Genomic DNA, 27,958 nt, shown 5'->3' with positions numbered 1-27,958 from the left:
TAATGGCCCCATCTAAACCATCCAAAATTTCAGGGTTCTAGAGGTGGTGTGTGCTTATCTAATTAGCTAGTTAGTCGGTCTTTACTAGAATCGAGGATCCATGACAGCAAGAGTTGTATTTCTTTTCTTCCACACTATATCCTGTCCCAGCACTGTCAGGCACACAGCCTGTTCTCAAAGGATTCATGTAGGGATGAAATGGGAGATATGGAGGACTCTTCCTTGTGAGCTTGGAATGACAGAGGTATTAATTTTCTATTCTTTGGGAGCAGGGGGGCTCAGGATTATCCTGAGTTCTAGCCCAATTTCTGTTCTTCATGACATGTCAAACTAATTGCCTAGTAATTCAGTAAGTTGTCTATGTCAAATTTCCTTGTTACATGTTAACAGATTCAATAAAACTTCTTTGAAGTTGCTTGTCATCTTCAGAAACACTTTTTAAAAAGCAAGCAAACTATTTCTATCAAATAAAATCAAAAAAGAAATGTGATCTACTCTTTCGGAACTTGAAAGAATGTTGTATTCTATTCTCTGTAACTTAATTTCCAAGGTCAAATCTTTTGGTGTTATCCTGAGCCTCCAGATCACTTTACTTTAACACTTGGTTACTGCAAAGATTCTTTCTTTGATGCTGGCCTTCTTGAAACCCCTTATGTCTATTTCCTTACTTCTTTTTAGTTTCTTCCAGTATTTAGCCTAGCTATCATAATCAAAAAAGTTGAGGTGGCTGATAAATTACAGGTTTTAGCACTTTGGGAACAAACCCTACATCCCTACACATTGCTTTTAGGCTACTTCCCTCATCAAAGCTCAAACAGTAGTGTCTGGGCATTACACAGTTTCTGTGTGAGTGTTCTCCTCCTCCACAAAGTGTGTGTGAAGTAACTGACCCTTGTTTCTAATATTCATGTTTTCTTGCTTGCCCTTGCCCTCCCTTCCACCCCCAGATGAATCTGTTATGGTTAAGGACATTAACGTAAACCCTCTGAGTTAAAAACAGATTTTGCTTTCCTGGTTATATTAAATTCAGTGGTCTTAATCTAAGCCATTTTCAATTCTTTTGATTTGTTATTAATAGAAATTGGAAATTTAGTGATTTTCCTATAATGTCTTACATCAACTGGTGGTATAACGGAGCAGCAGGAAACGTTTACAATATATATTGAAGGAAACAACTAAGTTTCTGCCTTTCAATTTAAAGCTGAAGTATTTTTTGAGATCTAAATCTAACCAGGTTTGTCTGTGTTTATTCAGTTTTGGGAAGCTAACAGCAGGATGACCAGATCCCTCAAAGCGAGGCACAAGCCTTTTCTTATTTCTCAATAAATACTAATAATAGCATACATTGGCTGAATAATCTGACTCTCATGGACACTGCTCACAAACAGATTTTAGACAGAAAATGAGAGCTACTTGCCAGAATGTTTGGGCATCTGAAGGCTCCCAGTTGAGGACAAGGTTGAAAACAACTGTGAGTAATTGGTAACTGTCACTTTCATTCAGAATTCAATCTGACCATCTCTGAGAGAATGAAAGACTTCACACTCAAGAGCAAACTACTGGAGTCATTTAAGTTCTTAAAAGCATACTCAATGAAATAGCAATATAATGACTGAATAGCTATTACGATACAAAACAACAATGCATATAATACCCCCAAACGAATCCTGGCCTTCCATGAATTAAAATGGTCAGGGGGAAAAAAATAGAACATTTCTCTATTCCCATCCTACTAAAAAGGTGGAAATTTCCACATTTAACCTCTAAGAACTGCTTTCATGCACCTGACAATAAGACAAAAGTGGGAGGCTCTTAAGAGTTCATCTTGACTTTTATTATACACTAGACATATGAACTAGCCAGATATGAGAATGATTCTCTGTACTCTTAAAATCGCAGGAAATATATTTCCACCTCCCCCTTTTTTTCTAATACTGAAATAGGATTTCAGATTGTAGGGATTAGTTTAGGGCAAAGTAAAAGTCATGGAAGGCAGTGTATAAATAATATAACTATGAAACTACTTTTCAGAAGCTAGTAGTGACTTGCTTAGTAATAATCACACAGTTGTGCAGCATTCACAACGCTAGTATTAATCAGCTACATATTTTGAACATTTACTGTTACTGAATACCAAAGAAAGTGAAGAACAGTCCTTAAGAATCTTCCATTCTTGTTATAAGCTTCCTATGACCCAGTAACTTCTCAAAGGCTTTGCACAAAGTGTTAAGTTCTTGCTTTTTAGAAATATATTTTGTGTACCCAGGAAATGTAAAATGCAACCATCTCTGCTTCTCGTGCAGGTGTGTGCTTTAACAATCAGGGCTGCTTTTGGCATCAGTGGTATATAAGCTACTTGGAGTTTCTAAAAATACTGACCTAACTAGTCAGTTGCCTCAGCCTTATGTACTATTCAGGCAAGTCTTTGGAGCGTATACTACTGTATTCCTAGTCCAAAATAAGGTAGGCATGAATATATTCAACCTTGTTGGCCTATCTACTGACTAATTTAAATTTTTGTCTTTAAGTAATTTTGTGTTAGGAAGGAGGAAAAACATATTCATTTCTGAGGCAGGTAATCAACAGGAATGAGAAAAATACAAGAGAGTTTAGGAACTAACCTCTGTCCATTTTTCTAGGCTTATGTCTTAGTACTCCCTAAGGGGCACAAGCTAGGTTATTTCTAGTTAACAGACTACTGTGCTTTTGCACAATGCTCTCAAGTTCAGCTTAAGCAATGCTTCTCTGGAAGTTCATACTCTGTCACCTTTGTTTACTTCTAGAATCCTGGGATTATCTGAATAATGCCATTGCATTGTACTTCATAATACATACTTTATCTCTTTCACTTAGTACATTATGAATTACTATGGGGAAGAATCTGTGTGCCTATCGTCCTGTCTTCAATGATGATATACTGAAAGAATGGTGTAGAAATAGAAGTATTCTATTTACCAGTGCTAAATCTTTTTCACAAAATCAGGCAGAGATCTGCTCATTTTTACTCTGTAAACCAGGAAAAGTTAATTCATTCAAATCCCTATTTTGTCCTAACTAGACCAATCATCTTATTACTAAGATAAAGGAATCTACTGCAAGTTGCATGTTACTATAATCCCCAGTATGAATGAGATATTTTGAGTTTGAACATGTAACAGCATTCAAGATAGTGCCTAGCACAGAAGAACAGGGCATTAACAAGACACTGGACTTGATCCTCATATTATTTAGGCTACAGAAGGGATTCAAACTCTGGCCTTTTGATTGACCACCTTTTAAGATTGCTTGAAAAGACAATGCCCTGCCTATTAGCACAGCTGAAGCCAATCTGGAACTAAATAAGTATCAGCACACAAAAAATACCAGGATAAATGGAATCAAAAGACTCTGAAGCCAGAAAAGAGGCTAGGGAGAGCAACTGAACTTAGTAAGCTGAAAACTTCAGTGTACATCATCTGATCCTGCCCTGTAACAACAGGTCTGTGTAATAGAGATATTCCATCTGAGCTGGAGGCCATTACTCTTAGCAAGCTAATGCAGAACAGAAAACCAAATACTACATGTTCTCACTTAGAAGTGGGAGGTAAGTGATGAGAACTCAGAGACACAAGGAAGGGAACAACAGAAGCTGGGGCCTACTTGAGGGTTAAGGGTGGGAAGAGGGAGAGGAGCAGGCAAAATAACTACTGGGTACTAGGCTTAGTACCTGGGTGACAAAATAATCTGTACAGCAAAACCCCTTGATATAAGTTTACCTATATAACGAACCCACACTTGACTCTTGAACCTAAAAGTTAAAAAAAAAAAAAAGAGAGAGATATTCTATCTGATGCTTAAGTTGATCTTCAATCTTCTACATCCCACCACCCCACCAAAACTACAAGAGACGTATTTCTATGTTCTGTGGGCTTAAAACCACCTATACTGCCCTTTGGGTTAGAGAACAGGATCTAGTGGTCCTCTTTGAAAAAAATGCATTAAAGAAAATGTTAATTGCTTTTATTCATACTGTGTCTCTACACGGCTTCCCCAAGAGCTTGTGTTTCAAAAGGTCAGATTGGTTGTTGTTAGAAATACGCTGCCTCCCACTGTTTAGCACTTATACACAGCAAAAAGTTTTATGTTTCCACAAATTTTCCCAAAAAATTATCTCTTCCTCTACTTTCCACCTACCTCCTCTAAGATGTCAAATGAAGAAATGTCTTAGAATATCTAGAATATTCTTCCTCTTTTCATATTAGATTTGTCTTAGCATATAAAAAATTAGTTGACATGGCTTTCAGAAAGTCCAGTTGGCAGCAGAGCTGGACAACAGATGGCCACTCAGAAATTAGAGCCAGGAAGGTGACTTACTCAACAGGGATATGCTGACAAGAGTCCTATTTTAGAGAAACCCTGAAAATTCTTGACCTAATGTAAAGCCCAAGAGGCAGTTTAGAGGCAGAACAATTATTATAACCTGATTACCTGTCTGAAGCAAAATATACCACTTTTAACTGCCATAGACATGCCAAAAAAATATAAAATAAATACACCAATAACCTACAACAGCTCTACTGCAAAAAAAAAAAAAAAAAAAAAAGAAAGACAGAAAACAAACAAACAAAAAGAATCCCCAGAATACAAAATACAGAAAAATCAGATCAAAACCAAAAAACACCCCCAAACAAAAAATTACCACAGGCAACACACAAGCTTTACTTAAGATGTTTCCTAGAATCCATTGCGGGTGGTTTAAATTAGTCTAAAATACAAATAGGTGACTTTCAGTTCCATACTTTGTTTCTGCATAAATAACTACTAGCAGGTTAATTTAGAAATAATTTTTTTTAAAAGGGAGTTTCTTCATTTTACTTTTATGGTGAATTAATAGCTGTGAACAATGTCATACTACAACAGGTAATTTTTAGCTAAGATTTAAGTTCCTCTTAGCTTTGACATTTTAACTGCATTTCAGTTGAATCTTAAGAAATATTAACCATGAACTTAAAATGACTGCTCTATTGTAAAGTTTAGAAGTCACATTCCTAATGTTTCTCTTGCCTAGACTAAAAATTGTTGAAGGTCTTCTTTCACTATCAAAGCTCAAAGATACTTATGCCACAGTATACAATTTAGTAGATTTGAAAGTAATAAGAGATTCCAGTTCAGTCACCTCCAAAGTAATAAGAGATTCCAGTTCAACCTGACAAAACACAAACTGGATTTAAAGTGCCTTAAAAAACAAAACAAAAATACAGTTTGTTTAGGGCAATTAAAATAAATATTTCATTTTTGAAGATGAGACACTAAAAAGAATGAAAAACACATATAGGATAATTACCTTATAATTGTCCTTTTCATTCTAAGAATGTTGTGTTTTTCAGACAGGCAGCTCTCTGGTAAAAACTCATGCACAAGAGGTGCTTATCTACACTTGACAAGAGGTTTCAGAGCCTACTATGCTATTTGGCTAGTCTAAATCCACTAATGTTAAATACCAACATTTTCCCAATACTACTCTTAAGTTACTGCTCATTTATTTTCCTCCTTAGGAACTCCATAAGCTTGTTTTAAATATTTTAAATAGTCATAAACTAGAGTTTGCTAAGAGTACAGGTACTCTGGTTAATGATGAAAATGGTGTGCCCAGAGGAAAAGCAAGCACTATTTATATGAAAGCAACCTTATCAACACAAATTGAGCCATTTTAATAAAAAAGCTAGTCCAAAAAAGGGTCTTATTCTATAAAGATTAAATCATTTCCAAATCACAGTGAAAGGAACATGAGTAATTAACCAATTTTGTTTTCTACTATGTGCCTTAGTGATACCTCACTAAAATCTGGTATCTGACACAACAGAATGACATTTGCAGAATGTAATATTGTAGTGACAGTACTGAGGTTGATTGTTACAGACTATTAAATGGTTACATCTTAATTATTTATATAGAACATTGGTCCAATAACACAAAAATAGAGAACAGCATCTACAAATGTATCTCATTCAATGTTCAGAGATAAAAGAGTTAACCATCCTTTCCATTATTTTCTGCAATAAGTCCTTGTTCACAATGAAATCTGATGGCAATTATATCCTAGCATTTTCCCCAGCTACTGTATGAAGAGGATGCTGAAGGCCATCACTATACAGCATACTGCAACATAAGGACTCTTCCGTTCACCTGTTGAAAAAAAGGAGATATACATCTTGATTAACTGAGTGGCTAGCCTGGCTATGATAAGGTTATTACTTACTACAAGCAAGGGATACATAAGAATCAAGATAACATTCTTCCCTAGGAGGCCCATAGAGTGGGGGTGGGGCAGGGACAAATGATAGATGCAACATAAAAAACAAGTACAATACAGAATGGGCTAAACTATTAATATATCGATTTACTTCCCAGACTATATTCATATATTTAGAAAACCTCAAAAGCATCATTTCTTTGTCACTATGAAAACTCAAACACTAAAAAATACAATGTGGAATGTAGGACAGAGATCCAAGAAAAACAATCTCAATCAATTGAGGCCAAAGAAATATTGTTTATTTTCTTTCTACAAAAAGAATAAAATTTCACTCCTTAACAAGAAATTTGAAACAGAGCACTTTTCCTTACTGGTAGCAATTCGTGACACTTAAAGGCACAGGGAAGGGGAGCATTCATAAATGAAAATAGAGGATGGTCAATAAAACTGCACTTTAAAAATGAACAAATTAAAATGCTTAATGAAAAACATATGAGAAAAACTATTTCTGAGATAGATTTTTTATCAAATCTTTTATAGTATGCTTACTCAGAGTTAGAAAAGTAGAACTAAAACCAACCACTTCTGTATGAGTCAATTTTTCACATAGATTTAAGGAATGCTTACATTTGGATGCTCTCCTTTGCATAAAGTAAATCTGAAGTTGGCTTGTGAATTGTCTTACAAATAGATAGAGATCATGTCATTGTGAGTTAACTCAAACTCATTCTTTCTTGTTCCTTCATTAATTGCAAGGCTATACTAATTCATAAAGCACCTGATATTTATATGCTGCTGTGAGGGCAGTTTAAGAAAGGAAAAAGAAGCTACTTCTAGAAATAATCCTAGGTATGTGCCTGGTATCCTCTAGTAGAGATGGTTTATACTACCTTCACTTCTGCTTTACTATAATAATGTTTAAAGTTAACTCTTAATAAAACTCCTTATTCCACTTAGCAAGTTCAGCAAACTACCTCAAGAAAATGTTCTTCCTGACCATCTTGATTAACTAAAATTCTTAAGGTCATTTTCATTTTTATATCTTCCTCACTGACCTTACACTGCCATGTTACTGAATTTACATATTTGTGTCTGCTTAATAATTTCCATAGAAAATATTATATACACACACAAAAAATAAACTTTTGGGGTTTTTCTGAAAGTATTTGTTCTATCTGTAGACATTTAATGGACTGCCTTCCAGCCAAAAAAAAAAAAAAAAACCAGAAAGCAAAAGTGTTTTTACAATACCATCACCTCAAATGAAAACAAAAGAAATTAAAAAATATCTTGGATCACAATTTTTAAACAATGCTAATTCTCCTAGAGGAAAAAGCCCAAGTCACCAAATAAAACAAAAACAACCTCATTTGTACATAAATTTCAGAAAGACTTCGTAAGCAAGCCTGTCACTCTTACTAGGGCTATATACCCTCGCTGTCTCATAGAGTCTCATTAAATACTTAAAAGAAAAAATTAATACTGTCCTAAGTTTTCCATATGGTGAAAATTAATTTTTGAGGAAGTTCCCTTCTTCCTCATCTTTCAACTTAGAATGCTATAATTTACACATGGATTTCATTTTCCTGTTTTTAATTTTCTTAAAAGAGACTGCCATGTGGTAGAGCTAAACATCTTTGGTTGAACTTGGGTAAAAATGTTACTTTTTGTCTGGTCTTAGGTCTGCATAAGTGAATGTAAAACAGTTGCTGTAATGTGATGTGTAACATGATAAGATGATTTGGCTAGGTCTTTTCCCATTAAAATTGCATCCTTTCTTTGTGGATATATTCTGTGTCAAGATAAGAGAGAAGCATATGCTTGAGAAAGCAGCATCTCAGCACATTTTCTAAGTCACTTTGCCAAAATGAAAAGCTAATGCTTTCACATAATTGGCATGAATGAACATTTAAAATGAAGCATTCAACCTATGGCATTCATATAGTCAAGAGAGAAAAATGAAAATAATAAAAAGCAAAAAAAAAAAAAAGACATTAGACACTATTTATAATTAGACATAAAAATAGATCATACTACAGTAAATCATTAAAAGATACAAACTAGACACCTTAAATTCAGCTGTACTCTTTTCAAGTAATAGCTGAACAAAAAAGGGCTGTGTGGGTTGGCTACTAAATGGAACTGCATACACTTCTCTTATGACATAAGATGGATTCAAAATACTTTAATATTTTCTTTATGCATTAGCAACTTAACAAAACTGAGATGAAAATGATGCCTCTTAACTCCAGACCTGCTCTTCCATTATTTTCTCTCTTTGTACTTTACTTGAGGTATTCTTACCACTGTTTCTTGGCTGTATTCTTTTTCAGCGTAATTGTCTCTGAAGCATGCAGTTTGGTGTGTGTGTATTTATATTTACCACTAACTATCAGTATTAACCACTGAGGATGCTATTTTGTTACTCTCTGCTTGTTTTTTTTTTGAAGTGCTTAAGATTTCTCTTATTATTTCAGGGTTTGCAGTCATTCATAACTGAGTGCTGGATAAGTCTGCACCACAAATTTCTGTAAATCTAGACCAGCCCTTCTCAACTCCAGTACTATGGACATTTTGAATTTGATAATTCTGTTGTGATAGATTCCTGTGCACCCTAGGATGCTTAGCAACATCCCTGACTTCTACCCACTATCTGTCCCTGAGTCCAGCTGTGACTATGAAAACGGTCTCTATTTTGTCAAATGTACTGGATTGGTAACTACTTATCTAGGCTATATTATCTGTGAATTTACCTGTTTAAGGTAAAGATACTTATTACAAAAGAAAGACTCTTACACCTTCACCATAAGGGAGAACACTAAGGAAGAATAGTTGAATACATTAAAATCATACTTATTTCTCTAGAAGATAAAGTCTGCTTCAATAGTCATTATATTAGAATGGCAGCCTTGAAAGAAGTATTTTTCTATGAAGCCCTTTATGCTTATACTTTCATTTACCATAACAAGAAACTGGAAAGGCCAAAGAATCTTACGATTTCATCATCACAGATTTAGAAAGGACTTCTGGATAATTTAGTATTATGCTTACAATTCCCATCATTAATGGGTCTTGTCTATCTTTAAAAGCTTAAGGGAAGAAAACCTGCTCTCAAAATTATTTCAATAGCTAACAACATATGAACCTTAGATGGTGCTTTAAAGATTTGAAGACTAGTTTATACTATAACCATCTTCAGACAGATTACATTAATTCCCAGGTTTTCTTTCAAAAAATCTCTAAGTACAGACATATTTCATTTTATTGCACTTTGCAGATACTGCCCCTTTAAAAAAAAAAAACTGAAGGTTTATGGCAACCTTGCACTAAGCAAGCCCACTGGTGCCACTTTTTTTAAAACAGCACGTGCTCAATTTGTGTCTCTGTGTCATATTTTGGTAATTCTCCCAGTATTTCAAACCTTTTCATTATTACTGTATCCTTCACGGTGATCTGTGATCATTGATCTTCCATGGTACCATTGTAATTGCTGTGGGGCACCATAAACTGTGCTAATATAAGATGGCAAACTTATTTGACAAATGGTAAGAAACTACTACAGCAAGTTATGCAGAAACTAAGATAATTGATGAAAAGTAGCTACACTAAACAACAGATTTCCAAGTAGACAAAATAGCCTTCTATTGGAAAAAATGGCATCTCAGTTAGAGAGGAGAAGTCAGCGCCTGGCCTCTCTGCTTCAAAGGGCAAGCTGGCTCATGTTAGGGGCTAATGTAGCTGGTGACTTTCAGCAGAAGTCAATGCTCATTCACCTGCTGAAAATTCTACAGCTTTTAAGAATTATGCTAAATCTGCTCTGCTTGTGCTCTAGAAATGGAACAATTAAGGCTGGATGACAGCATATCTGTTTACAGCATGGTTTATTGAATACTTCAATGGAAGAAGTAACTGCAGATGTGGTGAAAAGAGCAAGAGAACTTTAATTGGAAGGGGAGCCTGAATATGTGACTGAATTACAAAAATTTCATGATAAAATCAGAATCAGTGAGTAACTGCTTCTCATGAACAAAGAAAATGGTTTCTTGAAATGGACCATGCAGTATCCCTGTATTACAGGGGTATACCTGTATTACAAATACTCAGTTTGTATTTTTCAATTTCATTAAGTTTGTTCCCTTTATGGACATCTTCTAAATTTTTCATATCTCTGAGAAGTTTAAAACAAAAATAAAACACAATACTCTAAAGGGAACGCAGTTTACATAATGGAGATATTCTTCAATTCTTCATGCTATTTAAAAGGATTAATTTGGAGAATTTAGGCTGTTGTCAGACTGGCTAACCACACTAGATGTCAAACAGAGAAAAACTATTTTTCATTATAAAAGCCTAATAGCTTTACGAAAGAACAAAGTAGTTATGCATCAATTCAATGTTAGAAGAAGAGTACTAAAAGAAAACAGTTTTTCTTTGGTCATGCAAGTAATTCCAAAGAGGACAGATGAGAAACATTCAATTTCAGTCCAAGTGGTATATGTACAAATGCCCTGGAGTTTTTTAATTAAAAAGGTTAAAAAAGGGTATAATTTATTATTCAAGAATACTGATGAATGACAGCAATAAAATACATTTTAATTCATCCACTTAATCGTTTCAGAGTCTACTATGTGCTGGGCACAGTGTTAAATGTTACATACACAGGACAACTGGATAGGAATATATTATTATCTACAAAAACAGGTATGATGCTACTAATCTAATCATTGAAAGCTGGAAGACGACCACATCTAGCTTAACTTTAACTGTTTTTTGGCCTTTTAGGTAAGTTCAAGTGTAATACTTTAACCTGAGTCAAACAGTTCGGTTATGACCACACTGGTTCAACAGACGAAACAGTTAAACATTCCATAAATTAAAATAAGGTACTAAAGTGATTATGTTTAGATGGCTGCTCAGAATGGGAATACATTCTAGTTTTCAAAATGGTATACAATATATAGAATAGCATGCTCTATACTTCTGTACTATCAATGTGTGCATAAAACCACATACATTTATTTCCTTCAATACCTGGAATGCATTGTATTTGATATCTAAATTAGAGAGACTTTTCTATCACTGTGTTAATGAAGTATCCACCATATCTAGTTTTATTCTTTTTTTAAATTTTGAGACATAGTTTCACTCTGTTGACCTGGCTGGACTGCAGTGGTGCAATCTGGCTCACTGCAACCTCTGCTCCTGTGTTCATGTGATTCTTCTGTCTTAGGCTCCTGAGTAGCTGGGATTACAGGTGTGCATGTCCAGCTAATTTTTTGTATTTTTAAAAGAGACAGGGTTTCATCAGGTTGGCCAGGCTGGTCTAGAACTCCTGACCCCAGGTGATCTGCCCAGCTTGGCCTCCCAAAGTGCTGGTTTTAGTGTAAGAAAAAGAGCTTGGTACAACTTATAAACTTTTGCAAAAATGCATAAAATTGGGAAGCCTGCCTGTTTAAAACTAACACTTGATTTGTGAGACTATAACATAAGTAAATTGGTCCACAATTTACAACTGAAGAAATGGAGGCAGATTAGACACTTACCAATTCGGGCACACTTCCAAAATATACCCAACAATCTGCATAGAATGAAAAAAGAAAAAAGTAGCCATTGATTACTCAGAAAGGTAAATCATTCTCTTGATATCATACAGAGAATTAATTATATATTAATATATTAACCTCTAACACTTGGCTACAAATTTGAAATCTGTTTGATGTTGAGCCATCATTTATATATGAAAGTAGAACACAATAGCCTATCAACCATCAATGTACGGAAACTGCTATGAACTGGAATATAAATAGTGTCATAGGTCAAACCCAGGGCAAATTAATGAGTAGCAAAAATTTGAATAATAGCTTACTATTCAGTTAACTTAAAATACTTTCAAAAGCAGAAAATGTATATACCAATTTAAGCATCAATTTTGATAAAATGTTAAATGAACTTTTTTTGGTTGAATCTGACACCAAAAATATTTATACTAAAATTTAATTTCTTAAAGAATGTAGTTCTAAAGTTAAATAATCTACAATCATGAATTCCAATGATGGTATTATCTGTGTCATTTACTAAGAAGGCATTAAAAATGTGTCTATTTGCAATGTAAGTAAAAAATTTCCTACTTTAGGGGACACTATGTAAATTCACTAAATATGACATTTAAAGCACATATTCTGTAAATAAGTATTAGAATGGAGATATATTTGTATGAATGAATATATTATGAATTACATATTATATGGAATTATCACTTATTTGGCATGTACAACAAATCATTTTTGAAAAAAAGACCAGTTGAGTTATCAATGAATAAAGATATCTGAAAAAGTAACACTAAGGACATTACTTTGTTGGTCTGACAAAATAACATAATTATAAATAGTGTTACATATGGTTGCAAATGAAGATAAATTAATATTATGTTATGTAAATTCGAATTATTAGCTCAACAAAATCACAGTACTTAAACTCCAGAAAAATGTATAGTATACTTTTTTCCTGGCCAAAAGAGATGGCAGGCTAGTGAATCATTATATCTGAAAGGATAAGACTGACAGAAAATTCTGGTTCAGTTAAGCTCTATATAAGTTCTTCCTCTGAAGTATAACTTTCTGACTTCAAAGCAAAAGGTCTCTTAGCATATCAATCATCAATGCATAGGAACTGATATGAACTGGAATATATATAGTTTAGATTAAATGAAATAAGCAAAAACGTGAGTTTATTTCAAAGTATAAACATTCTAACAGGCTAAAAAATTTTACTACAGAAATAAAATGTCATGTGTATGGCTTCTGTCATTTTATTTCTGTAGTAAAATTTTTGACCCTGAAAATAAACTAAAGGCCAGATATGCTTAAATTCAATCCTACTTACTGGGTGCATAACTGCAAGCAAGGTATTGTCTCTTTAACAACAGTACCCACCCTCAAAGGGTTATTATGAGGATGAAATGAGTGATTACACTGAAAGTCCTTAGAGTGGTGACTTACACATACTGTGTTCATATATAGGCTAAAGGTACATGTGATGATAACTCTAGGTATCAAACTCTAGGTATCACTTAAAATTGGCTAACATTTCTTCATCAAACAATGGAATAGGCTAGGCATTTGCAAAGCCATGGTTCCTTGATTCCAGAACACACTGATTAAAACATGCATTAACAACGTGAAGCTACTCTGGCTGAGGGAGTCAGATGAGGGACCTCGAACAGGACACCTGAAGAACCTCCATGGGAAACACAGAGCCACAGAAGATGGTCTGAAACCACAAGATCACAAACTGAAGCTCTTTTAGGGTCTAATATTCTAGAAGTAAATATCATTAAGAAACTGGTACAAAAGGATTACCACACACACACACACACACACACACACACACACACACCCTGTTAGTTGATTTAAAAAATGTAATTATGTTGCTTATTTATTATGGCTAAATACCAATAAATGTATTTGTTGATAATGCTATCAGGTCTATGAAACCAGGATAAAGACAAGGTAGCAATCTTTTTTTTCTGCTGCTTAGTTCCGTATTATTTGATAATAGCAAAAAAAGCAAAAAAAGGAAGTTATTTTAAACAGTGAAGTAATCGAGAAAATGTTTTATCCAATCTGTCTAGATATCTCTACCTAACCATGGTATATATTCTCGCTATAATACAAGTTTATTATTAGTCTCATAAAAACATATAATTTTAACAGAACGATAAGAGGCCTATACAAATTTCTTCTACACAAAATAATTCTTAGTTATAAATCAAAATAAAATAGTGCTTAACATGTATATAAGCAGAAATAAAGGTTTTTAAAAAAGCTTTCAGAAAGTTGACTGTATTAGTACATATTTTAAAATGTAAAACTAGGCATGCACTTTCTGGTCTTTTATGTAGGAGAAATATACTACCACTCAACCTTTACTTGAAGGTTGGCAGCCCTGAGAACTCCTCTGTTAATGTAGCATGCTATGAATATATTCCTGCTCCCAAAGGAATGAGGAGCAGACATTTCCACATGCAACCTAATTGCTTTAAAGAATATACGTAATAGCATAAGGAAAGTATTCTACTACTATGTAATTATTCTTTAATGAGATAAACACTTAAATATCTTAGTAGATAGACATTATGCATTGTATTAGAAGTCCAATCACCCATCAATAGGAATAAGTGTTTACTAGAGTCTACCATATGTTTTAATTCTAAGTTAATAGGTACAGAAGGGAAAGATGAAATGAAACTTGGATAGAAAGAGTTCATGCACAGCTAAGCAACAAATAATTTCAACAAATGGGTGAAGTACTGAAGAATAAATGCAATGAGACTTTAGCGAAAAAGGTGGAATGAAGAGAAGACAATGTCTGCAAAGAAAATGGTGTATTATCATAAAAAATGATGGACAACTAACATCTATATTCACCTTCAGTAGGTTAAATCCCTCATGCTATTTTTTACTCTTAACACATTTCAGGTCACTTCTGAAATTTAACTTTTAATTTAATAAGACATAGTGAATATAAAATTTTTGAATTTTTAAAAGGGAGAAAATGAAAAAAGTTATTACAAAACCAAATTATACATAGGAATTAAATTATCTAATAATTTATATGTTAATTTAAATTCAACATCTGTAAGAAATAATTTGGGTGATTAGACATCATTAGCAACATACCCAGTTTTATTTCTGTCCAGGAGGCTGGGTGCCAAGGATCGAATATAAGCACAGGTACAAATAAGCAGCAAGATTACAGTCAATAGACTCTGAAAATTGAAAATGGCAGACTAAAAAGAAAAAAAAAAGAAAAATTAGTATCACAAGAAAAATTGCATTGGTTAAGAATTCCTGACAGTTCCACATTTAGAATGATGCTTTTATTTCTTCAAGAAGGCAAGCAGAATGACAAGTCTGACAACATGTAAAACCAGAATTTTGAGGTCTTCTCCAGTCTTCAAGCTCTGACGATAGCTGGTTTTATGACCTCAGTGAAGTTACTAGCTTTTCTAAGTCTTTGAATGGGTGGAAGATGGAGAGACAGACTTAAATGCTGACTGAAGTTTCATTTAATTCTGAATTGTTTCTAGGATAAACATCCCTTAAATTTAAACTATCATTTTCCACGAGTTGACAAATATAAGGCCCATAGATTCTGGAGAAAAAAACAAGCACCCGCTCTTTCACTGTTGGGTTTTTAAAGGTTACTCATTACAGATTGAACATCCCTAATCAAAAATGCAAAATGTTCCAAAATCAGAATTTTTGAGTGCCAAAATAATGCTTGAAGGAAATGTTCATTGGAGCATTTTGGATTTCTGATTAGAGATGTTCAATGAGTAAGTATAATCCAATTATTCCAAAAATAAAAAAAAAAAAATCTGAAATCCAAAACACTCTAGTTCCAAGCATTTTAGAGAAAAGATACTTAGCTTGTATTTAATAGTTCCACTTTTATTCCAAAAGTTAAAATTTAACACAAGAATCCTAAGACACGTTAAGTTTCCTAAGTTTCCATAGTCAAACAAAATCATAGATTTCCAGTTAAAGTAAATGGAGGTGGACTTATTCTATTCAAAATTCAGCTGAAGCATTACCTTTTAAAGAAAGTGTCCTTGAATCCAGTTACTTCCTTTCTCTTATTTTATGCAGAACTCTCTTTTCTATTCTCATCACAAACTGATACTTTTATTATAATACTCATCTCTGAAGGATGGACATTGTGTTATCAGGTAATCAGATTCTGACTCTCCAGCACCAACCATGGGCTTGTTTCACAGAAGAAGCCCAAAAAGAGACAGTTGAAAAAATAAAATAAAACTAAGAAAGTGCAAGAATATGACTGTATATATAACAATAACATTTTCATCATATACAGGTAGATAAAATATGTCAGTCTCACACAACTGCCAGCAATATGCTTGTTTACTAAACTTAGAGGCACTTCCTAAAAAACAAACAAAAAAAATGAAAGTGTAAGAGTTATAACAAAACTTAGTTCTGTAAAATTGTTACTTGTGGCTGAGTCCTTACTTGAAAAGTCCTAAAGAATTTGGTGAAAAACAATTATAGATGTAAAGGAAACTGAGTAAGGTGGCTGGGTACATAATTAAAATATATACCTCAATAGCTTTCATAATCACATTATTCAGAAGAAAGACAATGGAAAAAGACAGCATCCAGAACAAACATCTAAAATATCTAGAAATAAGCTTCACAAGAAATGTGTAACATTGGCATCACAGAAAAAAACTGACAAAATCTTAAAATAGATAGAAAAGTAGAAGAGATTGTTGCTGCGGTTTAGATACGGTTTTTTGTTTTTGTGTCCACCAAAGCTGAGGTAGAGATTTGATCCCCAGTATGGTAGTGTTCGGACTTGGGGCCTAGTGGGAGGTGTTTGGGTTGGGAGGCGTAGATCTCCCATGAATGTCATGGTGCTATTCTCGAGTTAGTGAGATCTCACTCTCACTAGACTGAATTTGTTTTCCAGGAAATAACTTCTTTCCGGAGAGAGTAGTTGTTATAAAGCCATGATGCTCCTCCCTCCTTTTCACCAGGTCTGTTTCCCCTTTGACCTTCTTAGCCACGTTGTGATGAATCATAAAAGCCCTCCCCAGAAGGAGGGCCAAGCCCCAGCCTCTTAGCCTGTACAACTGTGAGCTAAATGAACCTTTTTTCATAACCGATTACCCAATTTCAGTTTTTTAAAATAGCAACAGAACATGGATTAAGAAAAATGGTAAGCCAGGTTTTTATACTGGAAGGCAACATTGTAAAGACAACCTATAAATTTAAAGTGAACCCTATCCAACAAGTTATCCCTTTTTTTTTTTTTTTTTTTTTTTGAGGCAGAGTGTCACTCTGTTGCCCAGGCTGGAGTGCAGTGGTGTGATCTCGGTTTGCTGCAACTTCCACCTCCTAGGTTTAAGTGATTCTCCTACCTCAGCCTCCTGAGTAGTTGTGAATACAGGCACGTGCCACCAGGTCCAGCTAATTTTTGTATTTTTAGTAGAGACGGGGTTTCACCTTGTTGGACAGGCTGGTCTCAAATTCCTGACTTTGTGATCTGCCCCCCTTGGCCTCCCAAACTGCTGAAATTACAGGCATGAGCCACTGCTCCTGACCCTAAGAAATGATGTTTTAAACAGACAATGAATTCTGAAGTTCAGGTGGAAAAAATAAAGCAAGAATAGCCAGGAAAATCTTAAACAGACAACTAAAAACTGTTTCAATGTCCTTTTAAATCTTTGATGTATTTTTATGATAAATGTGTGCAAACTACTGAAAAAATTAAAAAATATATACATTATTACAGTGGCTGGGTATGGTGGCTCATGCCTGTAATCCCGCACTTTGGGAGGCCAAGGCGGGTGGATCACGAGGTCAAGAGATTGAGACCATCCTGGCCAACATGGTGAAACCCCGTCTCTATTAAAAAAATACAAAAATTAGCTGGGCATGGTGGTACGTGCCTGTAGTCCCAGCAACTCGGGAGGCTGAGGCAGGAGAATTGCTTGAACCTGGGAGGCGGAGGTTGCAGTGAACCGAGATCACACCACTGCACTCCAGCCTGGCACCTGGTGACAGAGTGAGACTGTCTCAAAAAAAAAAAAAATAAATAAAATAAATAAATAAATATATATATATATATACATACACACATTATTTACCAATATTCTCAATGACAAAAACTGCTTATGCACAATGTAAAGCAGTAGGTAAAAGGGGATCAAAGATTTCACAGACAGCACATCTTAAGGTATGCAAACTTTTATGCAAAGAAGGTAGGAAAATGCTGTGATTATCTCTGGATAGTTTTTTTGGGGGGATGGAGGATAGAATCTTGCTCTGTTGCCCAGGATGGAGTGCAGTTGTGTGAGCTTGGCTTACTGCAACTTCTGCCTCCTGGGTTCAAGTGAGTCTCCTGCCTCAGTCTCCCCAGTAGCTGGAATTAAATTTATGTGCCACCACATTTGGCTAATTTTTCTATCTTTTTTTTTTAGTAGAGACAGGGTTTTGCTGCATTGGCCAGGCTGGTCTCGAACACCTGTTTCTCAAGTGATCTGCCCGCCTCTGCCTCCCAAAGTGCTGGGATTACAGGCAGAAGCTACTGTGCCCGGCCATCTCTGAATAGTTTTTAATCTAATTCTCAACTTTTCTGGATTTCTCAAATTGTCTAAGTGCTTTTATGATCTGAAAAAGACAAAAATCATTTGCAATTACCAGTTTAATACTAGTTTTTCTATGCATTTTTAAATGGATATAACAAAGATAAAACTTAATATAGCTTTGGTTTTAAACTTAAACCTGTGAAAGCCAGTGATATACATTTTATGACATATATCAACTAATTAGCTAATAATCAATTCTAGATAAAAAGCACGGTATCTCACAATGCTTATCTTTCAAAGGTCATATTTTGAACATGTATATGAATATACTAATAAATAATATTGGATAATGACCTCATAGAAAATAATGAAGAATTCCTCCCAGTCAACACAACTGTGTATTTAGTATCCACTTTGGGAAATGCAGCACTGGGGCTTTAAAAAAAGGCACATGGGGCCGGGTGCGGTGGCTCACGCCTGTAATCCCAGCACTTTGGGAGGCCGAGGTGGGCGGATTGCTTGAGATCAGAAGTTTGAGACCAGCCTGGGCAACACAGTGAAACTCATCTCTACTAAAATACAAAATATTAGCTGGGTGTGACTGTGTGTGCCTGTAGTCCTAGCTACTTGGGAGGCTGAGGCAGGAGAATTGCAGGAACTGGAGAGGCAGAGGTTGCAGTGAGCCGATATTATGCCACTGCACTCCAGTCTGGGCGACAGAGTGAGACTCTGTCAAAACAAAAACAAAAACAAAGGCACATAGTATGATTCTTTCCCTGCAGGAGTTTATGGCTAACAATTACTGATATTCACTTAGTACTTGTTTTATGTTATCCTCATGTATCTGGGGTAGATGTTATTACCTATGTTTTACATATGAGACTGAGGCACATAGCAGTTATAATCAAGTTAAAACAGAACATGTCTTTAAAAAAGTAAATAGCAACTCATTATGAAATGTGGAAGTGAGGTATGTAGAAAAAAGAATGTCATTTTCATAAGAAAGTCAGGAAAAGCTTCATGGAGAAAGCAGGAACAGAGTCAAACCTTGAAAGGGCACCATTTAGATGGGCAGACAGCAGGCTCCAGAAGAGTAAAAAATGTGGCAAAACGTCCCACAGAAAAAGTCATTACATGTTCAGGAAATAGTGAGAAACTTACTTTAAGCAAAAAGGTTCCTACAGTAAAATGGCTGGAAAAGAAGTCTGCAAAGTAGACTTATCATTTTCCTAGTGCAGTATATAAATTCATGACTTTGTAATGTGTTCTCTTTCCTTCTCCAAATGCCTTTTTAAAGAAACATGCTTAAATGACATAATGTCCAGGATTGGTTTGTAAATAATCCACTGTGTGTGTGGTGGGAGAGGGGTAGGGTTGGCGATAAAATGCTGAGAATATGAGGGCTCATTATAGACTTCTACCTTTTTATGTTTGAATGTTTTCATAACAGAAGATAAAAAGGCACTTAAAAACATGCCTATTATTAAAGAAGTAGAGTGTGTATATACGTTTATGTGCAAAACCATTTACAAATGAAAACCATTTACAAGCATGAAATATATGATATATACAACTTCGTTCTGGGGGTTTATGGACTCTAAAATTTAAAACAAATAATCTTAGGTGGTAAGTCTTTTAGATGTACCCAGACTCTGGTCAAAAGTATGTTTCTAACTTAGGGACATGAGCCTGCCACCTATAGCATTCCTCTTAATGCTTAGCATCTGTTGTCTAGTGATATAAAATTTTAGTCTCAGCGTTAAAGGAAACAGATGTTCCTCTTCAGTGAAAAAATGATGGCAATTTTCAATTGAAAAAATGTCATTAAAAGGGAAGGGAGGAAGCTAAGAAAAAGGTAAGCATATTTAATCACAAAATAGAGGAAAAGATGATAAAAAGGTGGTAAGTCAAATTCATTTACCTTGTTTAATTTTTTTCAGAGCCTTTAAGTCATGAAACCTTTTTCAAGGTACTCTGTGAGTTTTGCACACACTATCTGTTCTTGCCTGCTTGGTGAACTGATTCATTCGTTCAACCTCAACTCAAGATTCACCTCCTCATGTCTTCCCTTGTCTCCACTCTCCATACCAAGCAGAGTCAGGATTTTTGTATGTATATAATACATATACACATAGCACACATCATACTGTACTGTGATTGTCTTCTCTATTCTACTTAGGTTTTTATCAATTCCTTGTGACTATTAAAATAGTACACAGGGAAGTCACTGAAAAATGTCAAATGAACAGAAACTTGAATACAATTGGCAATAATGAACATTTTAACAAATCCAAGAGCATAATTGGACTCCAAAGTAAAAATGCGCATTCAAAATCCAGTGTAGATCAGATTGCTGAATACAGTATGTTGTTAACTCTTCATGAGAAACCTCCATTTAGAGCTTTGCATTTATGTTTACTTCTCAATAATATTTTCGAAAATCAAGTAGAAAGATGCAAATTTCCTTATATTTATGTTAAGGACCTAGTCTGCAGGGTAAAATAAAGACCTGAGGTAATTTCCATTCAGTATCCACATCATATATCACCTCCTGGAATTCAGATCTTCTATTAAGTAGCAAGGCGCAAGCCTTGAGGGTGCTTGCACACTGGAAAGTGTGTGTTCTTCTGATTTCTTTTAATTCTTAAGATACACACTTTCAAAAGATCTCTAAGATTGAGTAGGCAGGTTACCTTGATCATTACTCTGAGAGCTACGTCATTCTTCTAAAACATGCCAATGGAGGCCCCCAAACGATTTGTCTTCAAGAGCTCTTTTATTAATCCTCTGCACTGTAGACTTCTCTGACGACTCACACAGTCACAGAGATCTTTTGATATGCTTGAAACAACTAGTGTTATTGCACTGAGTTAAGTTATCCAAACTGGAAGGAAATAAACTTGATGAGTCATTTATTTTATTGGATCATTTTAAAGTAAGTCACATTTGGTTAGGTGTTTTGAAATAATAAAAATAATTCACAGACTTTATTTGACCATCACTACAGGGAGATGCAATAATTAATCAATGAATAGATGGAGGTTGGTCAATGCAAAGCTAAGTGTTCTAGACAAAGAATTACAATGTTGACAAACCTCTAAAAAACATTCTATTCTCAAGTCTATTTGAAAAGTTAGAAATATTTTTTCAGATTCTTTTTATCATTTTATCTATTAAGGTATAATTTCTCATATTCAGAGTCACTTCTGAACACTAAACTATATTCATTAAGTCTGATTATGAGTAAGAATTCAATATAGGAGATTTTTTAAAAAGATGAATAAAATACTTCTAAGAGCTCAAGGTATATATTTACAAAACTTTCAAATAAGAAATCTTAAAAAGAAGCCACTCAAAACATTAGGAATAGAAGAAGAAAAAAGGAATTATCCAAGCAATATAAAAGTGCAAAAAGAAAGAAACAAGGAGAAAAGCAGAAGAAATGTACACACCAATATGCCAAACATGCTGTGCCTGGAGTGCCCAATGGCTGGTTACTAAGCATGTTTAATCTGCCGAAAGGAGTGACTAAACCTACAGTATTTTCATTAGTCTTGGATCACTTGGGCACTATGTAGCTTACTTACTTTTAGGATTACCAAACAAATTGTTTAACAAAGTTGCTGATTAAGGGCCTTATTTATATATAACACTGTGTTGGAGCTTCAATTGACTGTTTCCTATATGGGAAATAAATTTTTATTGACATACTAATTCCTCCAGCTTTGCTGAAGTATACTTTTAAACAAGAATTGAATGTGAAAGACAACATCCTGAACTCCAAAACAGTAACAATTTTACTTGTATTAATACCTACTTCTTTTATATGAAATTAGTTTTTCCCTTTTTTGGGGGTGGAAGGGAGCACAGAAAAGACACTCCTGACCTAACTGTGATAAAATTATTCAGCACTAGAAAAGTGGGTCAGCATTTATCATTTACAAAATCTAGGTCAGGTCAGCATTTTCCAACTAGTCTCTTAAAATGGAAAACATGAAAATGCAAGGATGTTCGCCTGCATATGAATGCACAAACACACATATATGTAATTTGCCCAAAATAAGTGACCAGAATTCTTTGAAAAGATTTCCACTATAACCTAAAATGCAATTAAAAAAAAAAAAAAAGAAAAGATTTCCACTAATACATAAAAATTATCAACATTTTCTTCTGGCATTATTAGCATATGAAATTTAAACTTTGTTACTTATCATGTGGTAGGGTGATACTGTACCAAATAGACAAGTAACCTCAGTGAGAGCAAGAAATCAGGCTTGATTAATATTTAGATACGAACCCATCACCCATCTCTTCTCAGCACCAGTGGCCACTAAATATTTGGGTTAACAAAGTAATCCAAGTATATAAATTTGACCTTAGATGAATCAACATCTCTATTTGTCAGTTTCATTTCATTTGTAAAATCAGGGGGATGGATCAAATAAGCATTTGTTCTCACCAGTCCTATTTCAAAAACGTACAGAGACCTTTTCTATTTAATACTTTCCACTTAAGAACTTTCATGGATATGATGAGTACAACTACAGTACAGAGTAGCAGCACCTGAACTCTGTTTTCCACTGGCAATACTGATTTTGTAGTTATTTTCATCTCATTATCATAGTACCTACAATTAATTTGCTATGTTTGTGCTACTTCACATTGGAGCTATTTTATATACACCTCAGACCTAAAGATAAGGCAAAAGGGTGTCAAGAGTTATTAAGAGAAGGCATACACAAAACAATAATGAATGACAGAGTGAAAAAAATTAGAATAAATGCTTCATATATGTCTTTGATAAAGACTGGACCAGAGAGTGTTCTGAAGGACAAAGAGCAAAGCCTGCTGTAAAGAAAAGTACTTTGACCTTGCAATCAAGAAAAGACAAAGACTGATAAGATGTCCTATTATATGGTATGAAATCTAACTGCTTATTAGTACCACTTGGAGGTTAAAAAGCCATCACTGCCCAGAAATTTGGATTTAACTGGTCTAGGCATCCGTAGTTTCCTAAAACTCCCTGGAATTTTTTTTTTTTTTGAGATGGAGTCTCACTCTGTTGCCCAGGCTGGAGTGCAGTGGCGTGATCTTGACTCACTGCAACCTCCACCTTCTGGGTTCAAGCGATTAGCCTGGTTCAGCCTCCCAAGCAGCTGGGACTAAAGGCACATGCCACCATGCCCAGCTATTTTTTCTGTATTTTTAGTAGAAACGGGGTTTCATCATGCTGGTCAGGCTGGTCTTAAAAGCCTGTCTCAGCCTCCTGGAAGTTTTTATTTGCAATCAGTATTCAAAAATTTTGTTAGAGAAGATCAGTACCCACATCAGATTCCTATTAGTCTAATGCAGTGGTTATTGAAGTGTAGTTCATGGAACCCTTTTATGGGTTCATGAGGTGGGAACTATTTTTATAATACTAAGATACGTTTTCACGCATCACATTTTCATGGGGGATGCAAAGTAATACTAGTAACAGAATTACTGTCTAAACTGCTACCACCTCACCCACTCCGGACATATAAACTTTGCTTTTCTTCCTAAATTTTTTGTGCAATTAATGGCATTGTTACATAGTAGAAAGGGCACAGTATGTGGTGACAAATCTGTTAAGTTTAAATCTTAGCTTTGTTATTTATAAGCAGCATAATTTTGGGCAAGACACTTAGCACTCTGCAGCTGTTTCTTCATATGAAATATATGGCCAATAAGTCTTTATAATAAAACCTTGTATGTGAAACACCTGTCAGAGTAGGTGCTTAATCAGTACAGTAAGTCCTCACTTAAGGTCATCCATAGGTCCTTGGAAAATGCAATTGTAAGCCAGAAGATGTGTAACATAACCAATTTTACTATAGGTGAATTGAAATAAACAAGAGTTAAGTTCTGATGGCATATTTCTGGTCACAAAAACATCAACAAACTTCCAAATAAATATCAAAACACTTTTGATATTAAACTCTGAAATAAATGTGAGTTATACCTTCACTTAAGAAAGATTAATAAAAACAAGTAAGGTAACTGGCTATTCACCCACTATTTCAGTTCAGTGTTGAAGGTGCCAAGAGCCATCCCAGTAGCCTGGAGTATGCAACATCATTCCAGTGCAGAGCACTCAAACTGGGAGTGTAGACACCTCAACAAACCTAATGTGTACATCTCTGAGATGGCGGGGTGGAGAGAACCGGAGTTCCAAGAGAAAATCCATGAAGACATGAGAACAGACAAGAAGACAATGTGCAAAGTCTACACAGCAACTGGGAATGGAGTTTCTTCCTCATAAACGTTATCAAAGATCTGCTGTATTTCTTTCCTGTCCAATAAATCATCCAAGCTGGAGCTGTGCTTCATCACCCTTCACTACCTTCAAAGTCATTTTCAGAGTTTTCCTTTCCTTTCAACCCAACTGCTCATCAGAGTTGAGACATTCAATCATCGTATAACTGAATTACTGTACTTGTTTTCAAGCTGGTCTCCCAGATTCTAATCTTTCTCCATTTAAATATACTCTCTCCATGTTGTTACCAGTTGGTTTTCTAAAATGCACACCTTTTATTTCCCTGCTCCAAAGCCTTTATCAAGTAAGCAATTAAATATCAAAATATAAAGTATTTGGCATGGCACAAAGCTCTTCAAAATCCAACCCCAATCTTTCTAGCCTCACATATCACCAGTCTACTATAATTAACTTCTTTTCTTTTATTCCTGCCACATTGAGGCTTCATGTAACTATTGAACTTCATGCCTTTTGTTTCCGTAACTGCCATTTTCTTTCTCTATGGGACAGAGAATGCTGTCCCACCTTTAGCTAATGACTTATTCCCAAATATTCAATCTTTAAAATGCAGGTGAGAGAATTACTTTCTTTCTTGGGGATATCTCCCAAGCAGTTCCCAGCCAATACTATTCCTTCCACTGTGTTTAATTATTTTCTACATATCTTCTGCTATGAGAGAAAATATTTCACACCTATTCTCTGAGATTCAGTTTAATTATGAAATGTAAGCAGTCATTCCTACTTCGCAGAGTTTGTGAAAATCACTTAGCACCACAAGAAAGACATGAAAATAAATTCCCTTACAGTTAACCAAGTAAAGGATGGGAACCAGGAATGATTCTAACCCTGTTTGGCTCAGTCTAAACCCATGCTCTTTCCACTACATGCTACATCATAGCAGACAACAGATGGAATTTGCTTCTTTAATAATCTCCCCCACTGGACTGTGAAATCCTTGAAGACACCGAGCATGTTTGTATCTCCAGACTCTTAATGGAATACTAACTCTGGTTAGCACTGTGAATGTAGATTAAAAGACTTAGTCTCTAGGAATTCTCCCTAGAGAGGGAGAAATGCAGGCAACAGCCCTCCGGTTGGGCTTGTTACTGCTGTTTTCTGTGAAAAGGGTTATGCTAGAGGAATACTGGAGGTATACATAGGGACTAGGAATATCCCTTAAAGATACTTAAAGAGAGTAGAAGAAAATAAAAGGGGTCAAGGGAGGCTTTCTGGAAAGAGATGAGACATGAGAGGAATATTGAAGGATGTTATGCCTTAGGCAGGAACAAGGCATTCTGAAATTCTTTAAAAGTATTAATTCACAAGAGCTACAATTACTGTTCATGCTGATAAATTATTTGTAAATTATTAATTACTGCTGATAAACATTTTGTCCTTGAAAGACTTTTTTAAAAGATTCTTTAAAATACAGTAATCCAGGTTTATTAAGTCATTACCATTGGGTTACCTCACAAATAAACCAAGTTTAGGTGCAAACTCAAAGATACTGAGACACGAATCCATTTCTTACACTGCTAAGTTAGCCTTCTTGAAACCTCACTTCATAGCTCTGCCAACAACAATGTACTCACAGGAATAAAAAAACCCATCTGGAAGTTGTTTCTGTTTTCTACCTATATCTGATACGTGTGTGTGTGTGTGTGTGTATAAGGAACAAATCACTAAGACTTATTTTATCCTCAGTTATGTTGTGTTTCTATCAGCAGGAAGGTTTCTGGCACTAAGTTTGAGTTCTGTCTTTACAATCCACTAGGTGTGTGATCCGAGGCAAGTCAGTCTCTTCATGTTTCACTGTTTTCACTTGTAAACATCTACTTAGAAGCTGTTGTGAACTTATTTCCATGCTTATAAACTGATTTTTTGAACAGAGCCTGGAACATAGGACATGCTAATAAGAGAAAGCATTTGCTACTTTTGGAAAAAGCATGACAAGATAGTTTACATACTTCTGATCTTAAGCACAGTATATGCATCTTACTTTTAGCTAGTCTATGTGACAGGGAGATGATAAAAAGTTATATTTGACTTGCACTACAAGTAAAATAATTCAACTTCATGTTCTAGAAAGATGTAAAAGAATTAAGAGTGACAGTCTTCCTAGTCTCAACTGCTATTTTCTCCATCAGGTGGTAAACTCGTCCAGAGAAGACTGATTTACTGCTATATGGGATTCTGCAGCAACTTCTGTGAACATAGGCTCATCATTTTTCACATGGAGACTCAAGCTTTTTGGAGTCACAGTTGTTTTTGAGTCTACTCGCAGGCATGCATCTTTTGCCCAGAAATATACACAACATTTGGCACATGGACTTGGAGGTAAAACAGGAGGAAGGCCTGAGGCTAGACATCACTCCAGTAAGTAATATTAAGCTCTTAGAAAAGCTATCCACCTTTGCAGAGAAGTCTTAAACCTATAGCTTGTATAGTAGCATCTTCAAAGTTGAGAAAGATGTGGGAGGGGCCCTGAGAGGTTACTGACTGAACAGATGAAAATGAAGATACGGAGATGGGTGCCAAAGGAACTTCCCCCTAAAAATCAAACAGTAACATCAGAGTCAAGCACCTAGGGCGATATAAGGAGATGCAAGAAAACAAGCGGAAACTCGAGAAGCTCTAATGCCTCTAAGGATCGATGACCACGGAAAATCTACGTAGCCAACAAGTTAAGACACACCAAGGCATTTTTTTTCTAAACAAAGTAGGAAAGCGGCCTTTGCTTGAGGGGCCAGCTCCGCGACCAAGGGGTCTTCCTTGGACAGTCCATCCAGATTCTCTCCGGTTCGTCGGGCAGTGACCGCGTGGCTTCACAGCCTCTCAGCCCCGGGCCCACACACCCCGGGCTGCCGCACAACCTCTAGTCCAAGACCAGATCCACAACCCCGTCTTGAAGCTCAACCGCGACCCAGCAGCCCAACTTCTTACCATAGCGAGGCCGGCGGTGCCGCAGCCACATCACCCTTCCGGGCTCCAGGCGGAAGAGGCTTCACGCCCCGTCTGCCCTTCTAGCCCTCTCCAGCCCTCCGGTTGGACTTGTCATGGCACCTCCTCCCAGGCCGCGCGATTAAGACGCTAGGGTAGGCTCATCTCCACCGGAAAAGGCGGGATCTAGAACACGCCCCGCAGGCCGGCGGAAGTAGATGATACTCTCATTGGTTGCAAGACATTGATCTGAGAAAGCGGGCGTTTCGGAAGAGACCGGAAGTGGAGTCTCCGAGAGGTAGGGTCCGGAAGTGCGGCTGCCCCTTAACAAAAATCTGATGTTCCGTTCTTTTTATGTTTTTTCTTTCTTTTAAAAAAATCCCATGCTATTTAC

General features: G+C 35.6%; 2 protein-coding genes and 1 non-coding gene across 3 annotated transcripts in view; 1 reads left to right on the top strand and 2 right to left on the bottom strand.

Annotated features, from left to right (window-relative positions):
- Positions 1 to 1,812: 1,812 nt before the first annotated feature.
- Positions 1,813 to 27,618, bottom strand: TMEM167A (transmembrane protein 167A). Its single transcript, XM_017969804.4, has 4 exons — positions 27,568 to 27,618; positions 14,914 to 15,023; positions 11,779 to 11,813; positions 1,813 to 6,165 (listed from the first exon to the last, which is right to left on the bottom strand). The coding sequence occupies exons 1-4, from the start codon at positions 27,568 to 27,570 to the stop codon at positions 6,095 to 6,097; spliced, it is 219 nt and encodes a 72-aa protein (XP_017825293.1). The 5' UTR covers positions 27,571 to 27,618; the 3' UTR covers positions 1,813 to 6,094.
- On the bottom strand, positions 14,128 to 14,262 carry LOC118151999 (small nucleolar RNA U109). Its single transcript, XR_004740378.1, has one exon. It is a non-coding gene; the product is annotated as a small nucleolar RNA U109 (small nucleolar RNA).
- Positions 27,619 to 27,787: 169 nt separating the features above from the next.
- XRCC4 (X-ray repair cross complementing 4) overlaps positions 27,788 to 27,958 on the top strand; it is a 271,368-nt gene continuing 271,197 nt past the window's right edge. Inside the window, exon 1 of the mRNA XM_008991862.5 lies at positions 27,788 to 27,862. The gene's annotated coding sequence lies outside the window, so the exon portion shown is untranslated. The remainder of the gene's footprint in view (positions 27,863 to 27,958) is intronic.

This window comes from Callithrix jacchus, chromosome 2, assembly GCF_049354715.1.
Source record: "Callithrix jacchus isolate 240 chromosome 2, calJac240_pri, whole genome shotgun sequence".
Taxonomy (NCBI): domain Eukaryota; kingdom Metazoa; phylum Chordata; class Mammalia; order Primates; family Cebidae; genus Callithrix; species Callithrix jacchus.
The sequence above is the reverse complement of the archived record's forward strand: the minus strand, read 5'-3'. Positions and strand labels throughout refer to the sequence as shown.